This window comes from Onychomys torridus, chromosome 16 (genome assembly GCF_903995425.1).
Source record: "Onychomys torridus chromosome 16, mOncTor1.1, whole genome shotgun sequence".
NCBI lineage: Eukaryota > Metazoa > Chordata > Mammalia > Rodentia > Cricetidae > Onychomys > Onychomys torridus.
This window is the reverse complement of record NC_050458.1, coordinates 41,688,155-41,705,127: the sequence shown is the minus strand read 5'-3', so window position 1 is coordinate 41,705,127 and position 16,973 is coordinate 41,688,155. Positions and strand designations below refer to the sequence as shown.

At 55.2% G+C, this 16,973-nt stretch overlaps 2 protein-coding genes across 3 annotated transcripts in view; one reads left to right on the top strand and one right to left on the bottom strand.

The window, feature by feature from the left end:
* Positions 1 to 12,132, bottom strand: part of Slc52a2 (solute carrier family 52 member 2) — a 23,862-nt gene extending 11,730 nt beyond the window's left edge. Inside the window, exon 1 of the mRNA XM_036208542.1 lies at positions 11,946 to 12,132. The gene's annotated coding sequence lies outside the window, so the exon portion shown is untranslated. The remainder of the gene's footprint in view (positions 1 to 11,945) is intronic.
* Positions 11,182 to 16,973, top strand: Scrt1 (scratch family transcriptional repressor 1). Of its 2 annotated transcripts, none has more exons than XM_036208552.1 (2): positions 11,182 to 11,496; positions 13,491 to 16,973. In XM_036208552.1, the coding sequence occupies exons 1-2, from the start codon at positions 11,382 to 11,384 to the stop codon at positions 14,420 to 14,422; spliced, it is 1,047 nt and encodes a 348-aa protein (XP_036064445.1). In that variant the 5' UTR covers positions 11,182 to 11,381; the 3' UTR covers positions 14,423 to 16,973. The 2 variants fall into 2 exon arrangements, with proteins under 2 accessions (XP_036064445.1, XP_036064446.1); XM_036208553.1 differs by lacking the exon at positions 11,182 to 11,496 and adding an exon at positions 12,272 to 12,460.

Genomic DNA, 16,973 nt, shown 5'->3' with positions numbered 1-16,973 from the left:
AGAAGAGGGAACTGGTAAGTGGACAGTGGACCACCTAGACAGATTCCCACTTTAAATCAGGTGTGTCATATACTATTGCTAGACTTCAGTAAGAAGACTGGGTCCCCCTCATCTACAGACAACTGCAGATAACGTCAACTTGAGGACGGTATGGTGGTACATGCATGTAATCTCAGTGCTTGAGCAATTTGAGAGTCTCACGTTCTGGGCCTGCCTGGACTACATAATGAGCCCGGCTGAAGTATTCCATGAAATATTCCATTTACAAAGTTGGACATCGAGGTTGGGGATTTAGCTCAGTGGTAGAGCGCTTGCCTAACAAGCACAAGGCCCTGGGTTCGATCCTCAGCTCAAAAAAACAAAAAAAAGAGACAAAGTTGGACATCATTCCTTAAAAAAAAAGAAAGAAAAAGAAAAAGAAAAAGAAAAAGAAAAAAAAAGGCACAGAGAGCAAGGAAAGGCTAAGTGCATCACAGACCCCAAGGGACCCCAAGGGATGCCTAAATGTAATGCATCACCTTGAATGAGCTAGCACTAGGAACAAAAAAGGGGATGCTGGTAAGGAAATTGGTAACTCTAAATAAATCCTGGGTTCTTTTAATAATGTGTCAATCAGTGTTGGGTTTCTTAGTTTTGGCAAATTAATCACAGAAATGTAACATATTGAACCTGGCCTGGAGGTGTGCACTTTAATGCCGGCATTTAGGAGGCTGGCTTTAATAAATGAAGCTATCCAGGTGTGGTAGTGCAGGCCTTTGATGCTAGGGTGGCAGAACCTGGAGAACCTCTTCTGAATTTGAAGTCAACCTTGTTTACATGTCCAATTCCAGGCCAGCCAGGTTACATAGTGATACCATGTCTCATAGAAAATGGAGAGGGGCTGGGTAACATATTGGGGCCAGGGATGTAGTTCAGTGGTATAGCATTTATTTACTCAGCATGTACAAGGTCCTTGGTTTGAACCCCAGCACCGAAAAAAAATTTTTTTAAGCAGGAGCAGCAGCAGATACCCTTGCTGTCCTGAAGTAGGATCTTGTTCTAGAACCTTACACTGTTCCGGTAGCTTCTTCTTTCTTCTCTCTTCTTTCTCCTCCTCCTTTTTGGTTTTTCCAGACAGGGTTTCTCTGTGTATCCCTAGCTGTCCTGGATCTCGATCTGTAGACAAGGCTCACAGAGATTCGCCTGGCTCCCCCCCCACCCAGTGCTGGGATTAAAGGCGTGCCCCCCCCCCCCCAGCTGAGGATCGAACTCAGAGCTTTGCGATTGTTAGGCAAGCACTCTACCACTGAGCTAAATCCCCAACCCCTTGGCTCCATTCTTTTAACCATCCTATTCTTGGCTTGCTTTGTCTGTACCAACAAAAACCGCTGACGCTCGAGGGTCTCTTTTTGTTTTGAATGGTCTATTTAGTCCAAGCCAGTATGCCTCCTCTAAACACCATGGAGGTTTTCAACTGTTTCGATTTGTTATTAGGCAAGGTTCACACCCAGGAATCTCTTCAAGGTGGCCTCTAGGACAAAGTATTGTGGCTGACATAAGAATGCTGGAAGAGTTGGCCGTGGTAGTTCATGCCTGCAATGTCAGCACTTAGAAGGCTGAGACAAGAGACTGGCCCAAGTCCAAGACCAGCCTGGACTGCAGAGGGACCCTGTAGTCCCCAAAACAAAAACAAACAGTGTGAATGTTGCCTCTAGTCTTTGAGCTCACCAAATGAGAAATCTTAACACCTACACTCTGGACTTAACCTTGACACAAAAACATTTCCCAGGTGGTGCCCCAGATGTTATCTATGCCTAGAGGCTCTTCCTTAATATGAAATCTTTTTGCAGGCATTGGGATGTGGCTTAGCTGGGATAATTGTTCTCCTCACTTATACAAAGCCTAGAGTTCAGTCTCAAGCTTTGCATAAAACCAGGTCTGATGGTGAACGCCTATAATACGACAAGGAGGGTCATGTTCAAGTTTATCCTAAGCTACACAGTGAGTTTGAGACCAGCTTGAGCTCATAAAACACTCTCTGAAAATGCCAAAAAATCCAAATAAAGTTTTTCATATTGGTGAGTATAACAAAAAAATATTAACTTTTCAGCCTGGTGAGTTCTATATAGGAAATACCTCCTCCAGATTTTGCTTGAAAGTGGAAGTGTTCTCTCTCCATCTGAAGTCTCTCTTGCAACATCACTCAAGGCTAAAAGAACTTAGGGGCAGGGGAAACAGCAGCAGGGCTGGGGTGGGTGGGTACTTGTCAAGCATGTGGGAAGCAGACGCTTCACCTCCAGCTCCACAGGAAACAAACCAGCTCAGAATCTGAGTGGAACAGTATTGGTTTCCTGGGACAACAAAGTACCAAGGACCTGGAGGGCTCATGTTAGTAGTCACTTTTTTTTTTTTTTTTTCATAGCTCCAGAGACCAGAGTTTGTGCACTCAAGGGGAGATTCTTGTCTCACTCCTAACTTTTGGTGGTTGATGGCAACCTTTAACTTTTTCCTTACCATTCATTCATTCATTTGAAATACTGGGAAGTGACCCCAAGGCCTCCCACACACCAAGCATGTTCTTCCCTTAAGCTATATCACTAGTAATCTGTTTTTATCCATTCATCTGTGGTGAGCATTCTAAGTGTTGGTTAAGCAGTGGCGCTCGTGGCTGGCAGGTGGCCACGCCGACGGAGGAGAGTGCTGGATGTATTGGTGATGGAAGAGTCACAAGCCATGGTTATCTTTCTAAAGCTTTATTGGGAGAGAAAGGGGAGAGAGGGAGAGAGGGAGAGAGAGAGACCATGCGGAGTGGGGAGAATATGGAAGAAGAGAGTGTAGAAAGAGAGAACAGAGAAAAAGCATGTCTGAGTTTTAGGCTGGTGACATAATTTAAGGACATAATCCTTACATCCTAGACTTTCGCTTATTATAAAAAAAAAAAAAAGCAGGTAGATGGGAATAGGGGTGTCGTTTTTCTCAAAAGCTGCTTCCAGCTGACAACTGGATGTCTTGGAGGAATGGGGAAAGGAAGTCTTCCCATGTAGACAGGCATTGTGGGATGCTGTCTGTCATCCGTTTGCTCTGGAGACATGTGTCCCTCTTGGCTGTGGCTGGGAACCTTCTGTCTGACAAGATGCTGGTGACATAGAAAAAAGCTTAGAGAAAAAAGAATCTACTATTTTATGTTGGCATTTATCTGAGGTAGATCCGGCCTGCTCAGATGGATTTTGAAACAAGTTAAGCTTTATCAGAGACAGATTATTTTAAAGCACCTGTTTCCTTTACTAGTTTGGCATCCAGGAGACAGGTGATCAATTGTTAAAAGCATCTCACAGTAATAGATGTTTACATTAAAGTCTTTTTTGTAGCACCCAGACACTTTGGGTCTGGGGGTGTAAATACCGTTTAGTTGTTATAGTTTCTTAATTGATGATCTTTGGACTCCAGCTCTGTGGTGGTCCTGGACCATTAGCTGAAAAGAGAACAGGGAACTGGGAAGAGAAAAGCTTGTGGTGCATGAGAATTCTTTTTTTTTTTTTTGAATTAGGGACAAGGCAAAGTTCAGGGCCCTGTCTGTGTGCATGTGAGAAACACAGGCAGTAACTTGGAAGTGAGACAATGAGCTCTTAGCTTAGCTGGAAAAATTTTTTCATTAAGTAACTCTGAAAGTGTAATTAAATCTGGTGAGGTGGGTAAGGCTGTTCTCTGTATCCAACAATAGAGAAAGGAGCAGTGACATCCCAAAATTCCCAGGACCAAGTCAGTGGCTCTGGTGTCCAGAAGGAAAGAAACGGATTGATTCTCTGCTGCATTCTGGGTTCCCTGCCATGTCTGTAGCCAAGCCTAGCTCTGCTGGAGGTCTCAGCTTTATGTACCCATGGGCAGTCAGCAGACTGGTTGTCTTTCTAGGCGGCTCTTTTAACAAGGCAGGTCATTCGTGTGGCCTTTTCCTCACTTAAAACAGGGACCCAACAGCTTTTGGGAGTCAGCGAGTGCCAGCACTTGGCAATTTTGTTTTCCAGCTTTTTTTTTTGGGGGGGGAGGGGTGTCCCAGAGATGAGGACCAAACCCAGGGCCTTGCGATTGCTAGGCAAGCGCTCTACCATTGAGCTAAATCCCCAACTCCTGTTTTCCGGCTTTTATCTCTTCTCTTGCGTCTGAGTCTAAAAAGCGGGTGTGTTCTCTCTGTGCCCTCTCTTTCCACACTCTCCTTCCGTATTCTACCCCCTCCGTGCTCTCTCTCTCCCTCTCTCTCCCTCTCTCGCTCTCCCTCTCTCTCCCTCTCTCTCTCTCTCTCTCCCTTTCTCTCCCAATAAAGCTCTAGAAAGGTAACCATGGCTCGTGACAGAGTCACCGATACATCCAGCACTCTCCTCCGTCAGCATGGCCACCGCAGACTGTGGCCAGCCATGAGCTCCACCGCTTAACCAACAAGCACTCCATTTTTATAAGCATATATAAATTATCCATGATAATGGGTTTCGTTATGACAGTTTTGTACACAGGCTGTATTCGTCTGGGTCCCCTAGAGCAGTGGTTCTCAACCTATGGGGGTAGATCAAGTGACCCTTTTACAGGGGTTCCCTAAGACCATCAGAAAGCATAGATATCCACATTATGATTCACAACAGTAGCAAAATTCTAATTATGGATTCAGAGGTCCGCCTGTCTCTGCCTGCCAAGTGCTGGGATTAAAGGCATATACCACCACCTCCCAGCTAAAAATATTTTTTTTTCATTGTTTTTGTTTTTTGAGAAAGGGTCTCACTATCTACCCCTGACTGGCCTGGTGCTCCCTACCTGGACCAGGCTAGCCTCAGAGATCTACTTGCCTTTGCTCCTATGTGCTGGGATTAAAGAAGGGTTCCTTTCATGACTGACTTTTTTTTTTTTTTTTTTTTTTTTTAAAGACAGGTTTTCTCTGTGTAGCTTTGGAGCCTGTCCTGGAATTCCAGTAGACCAGGCTAGCCTTGACCTCACAGATATCCACCTGCCTCTGCCTCCCAAGTGCTGGGATAAAAGGCATGCGCCACTGCTGCCTGGCTCTATTTTTTTTTTTTTTTTTAAATTTAAATCACATTTATCTTGTCTGTGTGTGTGCATGTGGGTTTCAGTGGACAACAGGTGGCTGCTGGCTGTCTCCACCATGTGTATGCTAGGAATCAACGAGGTCATCAGGCTCAGCAGCAAATGCTTTAACCTGTTAAGCCATCTCATTGGCCTGTTTTCTTATGTGTAGTCACGTGAGGCCACACGTAGAATCTAGCGGTCAGCCTTATATGGTATGTGTTTGGAGACAGGGTCTCTCACTGCTCTGAGTAGGCTACCCAAGGGACCTTCCTGTCTCCACTTCTCCAAGGGAATTACAAGCTTGCACCACCACAGCCAGATTTTTTCATGTTTTTAGGGAGTGAGTTCAGGGTCCCAGGTTAGTGTGGCAAGAGCTTTACCAACTGAACTATTCTATTCCTCCAGCCCTGGCTTGTTCTCCATGAGAGACTTGGCTCTTCCCTGCTGCTTTCTTTCCCTGGGGGTGTTGATTACTTTGCTTAAGACAGGATCTTAACTTCTGATCCTCTTGCCTCTGCTCCCCAGAGACTGGGATTATAGGCCTGTGTACTACCACACCTGCCTCATCACTGCTTTTCAGCAATTTCATGGTAAGATATGCCTTGGTACTCTTCCTGTTTTGTGTGTGGAGTTTGTTGAATGTGAGTCTGTGCTTTTGTTTTATTATTTCGAGACAGCTTCACTCTAGGTAGCCCTGGCTGTCCTGAACTTGATACATAGACTAGGCTGGACTTGAACTCCCAGAGATCTGCCTGCCTGCTTCTGTCTCCCGAGTGCTGGAGACTCTGTGGGTTATTTGGGAGAATTTTGGCCATAATCTTTTCCTTTTTGTTCTCTCTCTCTCTCTCTCTCTCTCTCTCTCTCTCTCTCTGTCGAGACAGGGTTTCCCTGTGTAGCTTTGCACCTTTCCTGGAACTCACTTGGTAGCCCAGGCTGGCCTCGAACTCACAGAGATCTGCCTGGCTCTGCCTCCCGAGTGCTGGGATTAAAGGCATACACCACTGCCAGGCTTTTTTTGGTCTTGTTATTTTGTCTTTTTTTTTTTTTTTTTTTTTGGCATGTTTTGGGATTCTATAAAAGTTCACTCAGTTACTTTTTATAGCGTACTAGATATTATATTTAATGATATTTATTGCTTTGATATTTGCTGTGTGTGTGTGTGTGTGTGTGTGTATACATTGAGATTGGAGAACATCCTCTGGTGTTTTTACCTCAGAAACATCATTTACTTTTTTTTGGTGTGTTTTTGAGACAGGGTCTCTCATTGGCCAAGAACTCAACAAGTAGGCTAGGTGGACTGGCCAATGCGCTCTGGCTGGCTCTTATTTTCCCAGTGCTGGGATTACAAGTGCATGCCACCAAGCCTGGCTTTTTCCTATGGGTTCAGTGCCTGAACTCGGATTCCGGTGCTTTCCTTATTTTTCAGGGACACAGCTATCGTCCTGTTGTGATCCAGACTCTTATGATTCCCCCGTCACTTTGGCTTTTCTCGTTGTTTGAATATAAAGTATTCCTCCAAAAGGCTCACAAGTTGAAGGCCTGATTCCAACGCAGCAAAGTTCAGGGGTGGGGCATTTGGAACCTGATTGACTACCAGGACTCATCAACCCATTGATGAATCATATTATGGCGTTATTAGAAAGTGGTAGTAGCCAGGCAGTGGTGGCCAAGTCTTTAATCCCAGCACTTGGGTCTACGGAGTGAGTTTCACGATAGCCAAGGTTACAGAGAGAAACCCTGTCTCAAAAAAAAAAAAAAAGGTAGAAATAATTGGTAGGTGGGGCCTAGCTGGAGGAAACAGAATACCGGGGTTGTGATTTGGAAATATGCACCTTGTCCAGCACCTCCCCCACAAATCCTCTCTGCTTCCTGGCTGCTGCAAAGTGAGTAACTATTTTGCTCTGCCTTTCTCTCATGTTCTGCCTAAACAGGGCCCAGGGACAATAGAGAACCAGGAGTTGGAACCTCTAAAACTATGACCTGAAGATAAACATTCCCTCCCTCCGGTGATATCAGTTACAGTGGAGAAGTAACTAACATCGCTTCCATGTTTCTGCTTCAGTGAGGACCAAGTCTGCTTTGCTCTTCAGGCCTTTTGAAGTAGGCCTTCCCTGGGCCTTCAACCTGTCCTAGTGAGCTCAGGCGAGGTAACTTCCCTTTGCGCTACCCCCTAACCCAGCAACCCTTTTTGGTTGCTACTGTTTCTCTCACCACAGATGCAGTAAGATATCTTTGTCACCTGCTCCTTACTGAATTTGCAGATGGTTTCATCCTCTCCCAGGACTCCTAGCTCAGCCATGTCATTTGCTACGTTGGCCAGCCCATACCCATCACTGTGGCTGAATTAAATCTCAAGGACTAGTCTCCTTTGCCTCCCACTACAGCCTTGACCTTGGTCCTGCTCATGACCCGATCCACCCAGTCACCACAGAAGCCATCTCCACCAGTTATTTCAATCCAACTTGCCACTCCCCGTCAATCACCTGTCTCGGCTCAGGGGTGGACCCTCCAGGGAGGCTGTCCATTGATTCCCTAGGTGGGCATAGTAGTGACAAGATCACAAGGGCCTGAACACATCAGTGGGCTGTTGGCAACACGACCAATGGGAACATACCACCACCTTAAACCTTCCTGCAAGATGGGACCGGGACAGAACTGTGGGTGGTAACAACAGACACAGAGCAAGACATTCACAGACCAGACACTGAGACCGTTATTGAAAAGGGATCAAAGTTGGACCCAAAGAGCAAGAAGAGAGCCTCACAAGCAGGTTTTGTGGGAGCTGCTAGGAAAGCCAAGATCGTAGGGCCTGCAGTTATTCACTGACGGAGGGTTGCTTTGCTCCTCTACAAAGCCTTCTCAGGCTGCAACTCTTTTTTTTTTTTTTTTTTTTTTTTTTGGTTTTTCGAGACAGGCTTTCTCTGTAGCTTTGGAGCCTGTCCTGGACTAGCTCTGTAGATCAGGCTGGCCTCGAACTCACAGAGATCCGACTGCCTCTGCCTCCCGAGTGCTGGGATTACAGGCATGTGCCGCCACCGCTTGGCCAGGCTGCAACTTTTTTTTTTTTGAGTTGAGGATCGAACCAATGGCCTTGCGAGCGCTCTACCACTGAGCTAAATCCCCAACCCAAGGCTGCAACTCTTAATGGAAGAGACTCTGTGAGGCCTTGGGTAAAGGAGTTTACAATTTGTCAAAATGACTGGTCAAGGCCGGGCGTTGGTGGCGCACGCCATTAATCTCAGCACTCGGGAGGCAGAGCCAGGCGGATCTCTGTGAGTTGGATGCCAGCCTGGGCTACCAAGTGAGTTCCAGGAAAGGCGCAAAGCTACACAGAGAAACCCTGTCTCGAAAAACCGAAAATAAAAAATAAAAAAATGACTGGTCAACTATTTCTCAACTCTCTGGTTGGATCAAGGGTCGGGGGAAATCTCTGGATGAAAGTGGGGGCAGGGGGGCAGGTTCACAAGCCAGTTGGAATGCCCAAATAATTGCACCTGGGTCCCATGTGCTCCATGCACCTGGGCTGGTGGGGACTGATGGCCAAGGACTGGACCCAGCTGCCCTCCTAGCTGTATCCCCAACCCCCACGGTGGAGAGTCCTGAGGGATCTACCATAGCCAGAGCAAGGCCTGTTTGAACAGTTCCTTCGGTATTGCCTGCCCCTGAGACCCAAGGACACATGTGTCCAGGCATGGTCTCTCCCATCAAGGGGGTTAGGGGCCAAAGGAGAGGGGAGATGGCCAAAGGGGGAAGGGGTGTGTATCGAACATAAGGGCAGAGATTATATGATGGGATGGAGGAAAGAGGGTTGACCCAGGAAAGACTGAAGGGGCAAAGTATAGGGACAGAACTAGACAGGATGACTAGGCCTGTGAGGGGACCGGGAGGAAGTGGGAAGACAGAGTTGGGGGCGGGGACAATGACCAGAAGAAGGCAGCACACGGAGGGTGTGGGGGGTGGGTGGGATCGAGCCTGCCTGAGCCCCGAGGGTCCGTCTGGTAATTAGACCTTGTTCCAGATGAACCCCCACCCCCGTCCAGCAATCAAAATGCTAATTGGCCTGACGCCTCCGGCTGCGCCTCAGCCGTTCCCCTCTGGGAAGGAGCCGGGACCCGTGGCGTGGCTGGCGGGGGAACCCTCGCCCCCCACCCCCTACCGCGAGCTTCGCCGGCTGCTGCTCAGCGATAAGGGGGAGGCCGCACCCGCCCTTGCCCCTCGGGAGCGCCTGCCACGCAAGATGAATGTCCGGCCGCCGAGAAGCGGGGCCGCTAGCCTAAAGCAGGCGAGTGGGTCTCCACGCTCAGCGTGCGGCAGGGAGCTCACACCCACCGTGGCCGGACGCGAGGCCGTGGATTGCAGGTAGCAGCCCAGCGCGCAGCAGGAGGAGGGGAGCTGAGCTCAGCACTGCTGCGTCTGCGCCCGCCGGACCTGTCCGTAACAGGTCACCGCGCTGCCATCCCCGCTCGCCGCTCCGTGACCGTAGTCGCCAGTCCGAGCAAAGGCTGTGCGGGGAGAGCTCGGCTCAGAGACGCCCCCCAACGCGAGGAGGGGGCGACGAAGGGACAATGGCGGCGCCCGGCCCTAATTGGGGACATATGCACCCGCGCGCGGCCATTGTGAGGCCCCCCAACCCCCCAGTGCCCCGCCATTGGCCACTGGGCCTGACGTCATGGGGGCTGCAAACTCCGGGCGGGCGGCCACGGGAAGGGTTATTCGCCTGGTTGCGGGGCCGCCTCGGGAAGCTGCAGGCGCGCGGAAGGGCGGAAACCACCCATGAAGCGGAATTTCTGGAACAGGGGCATGGCAGTCCCTCTCACCACGCACACCCAGCCTGCTTCGACGCTGCTGTGCTGGACATCCGTCCCGCGGGAGAGGCGGGGGCCGAGAGGCCCCTCCGGCGGGCACACACAGGGTCAGCCGAGGTGACAGAGTGGCAAGAGGCACTGCGGCACGGGGCGCACACAGGCTTCCACGCTGCGTTTTCGCTGCCTCAGCACTCACTCCTTTGGTCTCCCGCCTCTCCCCGCCTCCGCACATCCCGCGCCTAACCTCCAGACCCCGACTGTACCGGGGCGGCGTGGACCCGGCTGAGGTCCGCTCGCCTTCTCCCCGCAAAGAACCAAGAGTCTGGGGTGGGTGCGAGAGTGTCAGGCCCATTCCCACCTCTCCACTACACGCCCGACTATGCCACCAAGTATCAGGTCGCCATCCCCCCGCCCCCCCGCCCCAGCTGCACGGGGTGGGGGGAAACTCCGCACAAGTCAAGCCGAGGCATCCCCCCCGGACCCCTCCCAGGAGACCCTGGCCCGGCCCAGCCCGGCGCAGCCATTTCCGCCGGCCTTCCCCCCCCCCCTCCCCGCCCACCCCCTCCCCCAGCGCTTGCTTGGCTTTAAAAGCCAGAGGCTGCGCTCGGCGGTAGGCAGAAGAGGCTTGCGGGCTCCGGAGGCCTGCCCCGGAGCTGTCCGAGAGCGGAGCCCCGCCCCCGGACCCCCGTCCCTCCCTCTCTCCTTCCCTCCCTCGGCCCGCCCTCCCCGAGTACCCCTCCCCCTGAGGACCCCCGCCCGCCGCCCGCCGCTGCCGCCGCCGCCGCCGCCGCCCGCTCCGACTGCAGAACAATAAAGCCAGCCTCCCAGAGACCCCCGCCGAGGACCCCCGCCCGGCGACCAAGCCCGGGTGGCCCGCCCCTCTCTCCGCCAGCGCCAGCTGAGCGCGCCCGGGCGCTGGCCGCGGTGCTGCCCCTAGCCAGCGCTGGCCGCGGTGCTGAAGCTGCTGGTGCTCCTGCCGCTGCCACTGTCGTGTTCTCTTGGCCCGGCGCTGCCGCCCCCGGGGGCATGGGGCGCCGCTGACTGAGGCTCCGCCGCCGCGGCGGGGGGGGGGGGGGGAAGGGGGCCGTGGGGCCGGGCCAGCCCTGCACCCATTCGCAGCCTCCGGGCCCGGGACGGAGCCGCTCCCCCCCTCTCCGCCCGCCCCCCCCCCAGCCTCCTCCCCCGCCTGTCCAGGGGCGGCACTGCGGGCTGGGAAGCCGGGACCAGAGGAGGGAAGGAAGGAAGGAAGGAAAGAAGAGAAAAGAAGAGAAGAGGAGGAAGGAAGGAAGGAAGGAAAGGAAGGAAAGAGAGAGAGAAAGAGAGAGGAGGGATCCGGAGGGGAAGAAGAGGAGACGCAGGGCAGAAAGAAGAGAGAGGATCGCACTCGCCCAGCAGCATCCACAGGCCAGACTGGGGACAGTACTGCTTCGACCGCTCCTCGGATGGTGACGGGGCCTCGCCGCGGACGTAGTCCCCCCCCCGAGCCCCGGCTCTGCAGGCCCTTACTGCCGGAGCCCCGCAGGAATCATGCCCAGGTCCTTCCTGGTTAAGAAGGTCAAACTTGACACATTCTCTTCGGCAGACCTCGACAGCTCCTACGGGCGCGCCCGCAGCGATCTGGGAGTACGACTGCAGGATAAAGGTGCGCTCTGGACTGCAGCTGGGGCCGGGCCCAGGGCTTTGCTGGAAGGGGTGGGTGGCCAGAGTGTGGGGGTGGAGTGGCGGGGTAGGAGGGGATGTGGCTCCAGCGGGAGCAGCCTGAGGCTGGAACCGAGAATGAAGGCTGAGGAAAAGGGGAGCGGAGTAAGGCCAGACAGCTTCCAAGGTTGGGCTGAGTGTGGGTGCTGGAGAGGTAGGGAAAGAGGGATCAGGAACAAGAAACACGACAGGCACACACTGACCCGCACACTGCTACACGGACACCTGCTGACATAACAAGACCCACTTATATGGGCACATGCAAACCCACACCCAGAAATCTGGATCTGTTTCACTTTTCTTTGGCTGCACCTTCAAAGCCCCTTGCCAGGGCTATCTAGGGAATGCTGGGTGCTCTAGGGAGTAGGCATGGGGTCTGGCAGGGCCACCCACCTGTCAGGGCCTAGGTACCAGAAGAAGCAACAGCAGTATCTTCCCTGGACTCAGGATTAGGGAGGAAGAGGTGAGCAAGAGAAGCCAAGGTATTAGAGTCAGGGGAGGCTCTTTGTGTAAGGGATGCCCAAGTTCAAGGACAACTGTTAGCATGCAGGCAAGGAGGACAGAAGTGCCAGCAGTGTGGGGTGGCAGAGCAAGTGTGACCTGCAAGAGCATAAGCCTGTGTGGGCCCATGTGACTGCGTGTGGCCATGTGACTTTGTGCGCTTGTGTGTGACCCTGTGTGTGTGCCTGCCTGTGTGCCACTACATGAGACCACGTGACACTGAGGCCGCTGTGCACCATGTGACTGAGAGTGTGTCTGGATGGCTGCATATGTGACCCTGCATATGTGGGAGGCGAGTTCCAGGGCTAGGGGCAGTGGACAGCATGCCCTGTGAGAGGACACCAGGCCTGATGATTTCTGAGAGCCTAAGTGTAACCCTGAAAGAGCTGGAGCCTGCATTGTGAAGGGTATGCATTTATGATTCTGAGATTGTGAGAGCCACCTTGTGCTTTGGGAACAACTGCAGGTACTGGTTATAAACCGTGTCCACCTGCAGCTTGCCTCTATTAATGTGTCCCCTAGTGGGTGCCCAGGCAGTGCCCTGCTTGGGAGCTTGAGAAGGTCCCCAGAAGTGTTAGGCCATGGGGAGAGAAGAGAGTGTGGACCAAAGTAGGACCCAGGATAATGGAAAGTGGTGGGCAGAGGTAAATGAGTTCAAGCTGCCAGGGTAGGGGTCAAGTCCAGGGGAGCGGTCAGAGAGATGGGAGATGACAGAGAAGTACAGCTGATAGCCAGAGAGAGAGAGATGCTGGCTAGGTAGAAGTCGCTGCTAGGGTTTTGCTGGCACACCTAGGGAACCAGAAGGACAGCATCAAGTCTGGAAGCAGATACCGGGACCGAAAGAAGGCCCCGGGGACCCCGAGCAGGAAAGACCGTCAGGGTCTCTGGGCTGGAGGCCCTGGCTTTGTGCGCGGCGGGTCTGCAGTGTGTTGCATAATCAGGGAAAACTGCTGAAGTGGGGAGAACCCGAGGGGGAGGGGAAGGGGGAGGAGGAAGAGAGGAGCGCCACCCCTCCCCCCTGACCTTGAGGCTCGCTGAAGGGGGGCAGCCGCGCCCGAAGATGCATCTCTCTCTCTCTCTCTCTCTCTCTCTCTCTCTCTCTCTCTCTCTCTCTCTCTCTCTCTCTCTCTCTCTCTCTCTCCCCTCCCCGCGCGGGGGCGGGGCGCTTGGGCGGCGGGGGAGGAGCCCTGCCTGGCCCTGTCTCATCCTCTGCTGTCTCTCTTCTCTCCTCTCTTCCCCTCCCCACGGTCTCCATCCTCTCTGCCCTGTGGTCCCCGGCCCCCCTTCTCCTTTGTCCTAATCCTTGTTCGCTCCCCTTCCCGGACCCCAACGTCTCCCGCTGTGTCTTCTCCGTCTCCTGCCGCCCGCTTTGCCTGTGTCTTGCCCGCTGCTGCTCCGTTCCCCTCCCGCTGTCTGTCTGTCCGCCTCCGCCTGCAGGATACCTCAGTGACTACGTGGGGCCTGCGTCTGTCTACGATGGCGACGCTGAGGCGGCGTTGCTCAAAGGGCCATCCCCGGAGCCTATGTATGCGGCGGCTGTGCGCGGAGAGCTGGGTCCCGCGGCCTCTGGCTCCGCACCGCCGCCCACCCCTCGCCCAGAGCTGGCTACTGCTGCCGGCGGCTACATCAACGGCGACGCGGCGGTCAGCGAAGGCTACGCGGCTGACGCCTTCTTCATCACCGACGGGCGCTCACGCCGTAAGGCTGCTAATGGCAACGCTGCCGCGGCCCCCTCCACGGCCTCGGTGGCGGCCCCTGACAGCGACACTGGAGGTGGGGGTGGGCCGGGCACGCGAAGCTCTGGATCAGGGTCTGCCGGTCGGGGCGGTACGCGCGTGGGGGCGGGCACCGAGGCTCGTGCGGGGCCAGGAGCCACGGGCGCTGGTGGCCGGCATGCGTGCGGCGAGTGCGGCAAGACGTACGCCACGTCGTCGAACCTGAGCCGCCACAAGCAGACGCACCGCAGCCTGGACAGCCAGCTGGCAAGGCGTTGCCCGACGTGCGGCAAGGCCTACGTGTCCATGCCCGCGCTCGCCATGCACGTGCTCACGCACAACCTGCGCCACAAGTGCGGCGTGTGCGGCAAGGCCTTCTCCCGGCCCTGGCTGCTCCAGGGCCACATGCGCTCGCACACCGGCGAGAAGCCCTTCGGCTGCGCGCACTGCGGCAAGGCCTTCGCCGACCGCTCCAACCTGCGCGCGCACATGCAGACGCACTCGGCCTTCAAGCACTTCCAGTGCAAGCGCTGCAAGAAGAGCTTCGCGCTCAAGTCTTATCTCAACAAGCACTACGAGTCAGCCTGCTTCAAGGGCGGCGCCGGCGGCCCCGCAACCCCTGCGCCGCCGCAGCTCAGCCCGGTTCAAGCCTAGGGCAACGGGGCCTCCGCCAGCCAGGTCGGCTCTTAGCAATACGGGCCCCCCCCCAGGGAAGTCTCCGCTGGCGTCCGGGCGGAGGGGCTGGAGGGCGGGCCCCTCCTCACAGCAATAGGGGTAGGGAGCCGGCCCCACCCCGCCCCGCTCGCCAGGAGCCTTGCCAGCCCCTTCAAGCAATAGGGTCCCGAGGGGAGACCCACCCCGAAACCCCTCCCCTCTCCTCCAGGGTGCCCCAGGCTTTCTCCCAGCAATAGGGTCGACTAGACCCAGAACCGAACCTCATCTCTTAGTTGGGTCTCTGAAGACAGGGGTGAGGTGAGGTAAGGAGCGCCCTCCTCCCTCTTCTGCGCCCCTGGATCGCGTTGCAGAGACTCAGGTCTTCCCCACCCCTTCCCAAGCCTTCCAGGCCAAGCCTTCAGCCCGGCGTCCAGGGAGTCAGCTCCACCCGGGCAGCTGGCCGGAGGAGGAGCAGGAGAGCAGGCGGGCCACAGAGGCGTTCTGTTCCACAGGCTTTGCAGACCTCCCGGGAGTGCTAGACGATTTGGGGATGGGGAGGGGCGCGGACGGCGGCAACCCTCCCCCTCGGGTTCTTTCTGGGGCCTCAGTCCGAGCCTCCCTCCTACCCTCGCCTCGCATCCTCTGCCAAATCCGAATTCTTCCAGCCCGGCTTCCGGGGCTCTGTCCTCTATAACGAATAATAATGACCACATATCGGAATCGCATGAACTTATCCGACCTACTCAGACCCCGATCCCACCCTGCCCCGGGGCCCCCTCCCTCGCTCCCCAGGCTTCGGGTGTTGGAGGACGGATACCCGGGCCGGCAGGCTGGCGTGCCACTGCCCTCTACACACCTCTGTATTTGCTTTGCGGGTAAAGCCCCCTGGGGGGGTTGCGGACGCGTCGGGTTTCTTTCTTTCTGTATTTATACGTTTTATTTATGAACGGATTGCACTCGGGTCAGGGAGGGGGCGCCGAACCCTCGTTCTTCCCGCCGACGCCCGGGGCTTAGGTTGTCCAGGACCACTTCCTCTGCCCCTGAGCTTTGCCTCACAGAGGCCGGCCCTTTCCCGGAGGCCCAGGCCCCGCCCCCACTCGGTTGCCAACTTTCACCCGTCTATGCCAAAGCCTCGGCGGTGACCCTACCCCAAGGGCCCGCCCCATTGGCCGCCGCCTTTGTGACATCACTGCATGCAGGTCCCACCCTTCTTCCCAACCCTTCCCGGGGCTGCCCGCTCCCCTTCCTCTTAGTTAGTCCGATGCAGACTATAGAGCAATAATGCGCACTGCATGTGAAGCTGCCGCAGCCTCTAGAGTTACTGAGAATCAGGTATCCCCTGCCCTACCCATCCCATAGGCCCCTAGATCAGGGATGCTGCGCGGGGCCGGCCACGCAGACTTTCTTTCCCCATTCCCTACCCCAGGGCAGAGCCCGGCAGGCGTCCTGGTTCCAGAGGCTGGAATGGAATGGTATTAACCACAGCCTGTCAGTCCTTCATCACCCACCGACCCTACGTATTGGGTACCTACAATAATGCCAGGCCCATTCCTGAATCCTTCAGAGATGTGGCAACCTTCGGGGAGGTGCCTGTCAGTGACAGGGGCCCAACAAGCATGGGTAGGCCAGGGTGGAAGGCAGTTGCAGAGGGCTGGATCCCCGGTCCCATATGGCCTCTCCTACCCACCTCAGTTCCTCGTTTATGCTGGATTGTAGTCAGGCTCTGCCTTTGACTTGGGCCTTATGTTCCCAGCTCAAATTGGACAGGTCCCAGGGTCTCAGGGCCGGCTTCTCCAGGGCCACCCATACAGGTACCCATTTTCCGATTCCCTGAGATACGAGGCTCTGCTGTCTCTGTGCCGCTAAAGGTGCAACAAGCTGGAATATATGGTATGGCCAGCCTCATCCCAGCACCAAGCTTGGCTACCCTCCTGGTGCGGACCCGCAGGCCTAGCCTAGCAGTGCCCATATCCAGCCCTCTTACTCCACCTGGCGAAATGCCCACAGTTCCTAGCCTGGGCCTGCCAGCCTGTGCCGCATGCACACGCACACAGAGGCGCCCACCCCGCCCCACTCCTTACTCCTGTCTACCTACCTATGGAGAAGGCTGGAAGGGCTGTGGGCCCGCCAGGATCGCCCGCTTCGCCCACACCCTGCCGCCGTGGAAAGCCATGGGCCCCCTCCCGCCCCCCCATAACTAAGCAGCACAATAACCGACTTAGCGAATTCAGGTAGAAGGAACGTTTAGGTAGCACCTATTTTGTACTGATTCTACAAGTAGGGCCCGAGGTGCGGGGGGCCCTCGGGTGGGGGCTGTGGCTGCCGGCCCGCCCCGCCCCCCCCCCCGCCTGCGCCCCGCCACCTTGTACATACTCCTGGCCCGCAACAGGCTGGGATTTTTACTCCGGGCGTGTCCCTCTTCCGCCCCCGTTTGGGGCCGGGCCGGCCGGACAGACGGACGGACGGACAGACCTCCTTCCTAAGCACAATAGCACCAGCTCCTCGGAGCGCCGCACCTCCACGAGGAGAATAAATGCCACTCTTGATAGAA

What these genes read in the sequence shown, in the direction of transcription:
- Scrt1 (XM_036208552.1), top strand. Translation starts at nt 11,382, where the DNA reads ATGCCCAGGTCCTTCCTGGTTAAGAAGGTCAAACTTGACACATTCTCT. An exon ending in AGTACGACTGCAGGATAAAG is followed by an intron (nt 11,497 to 13,490) that starts GTGCGCTCTGGA and finishes CTCCGCCTGCAG; the next exon opens with GATACCTCAGTGACTACGTG.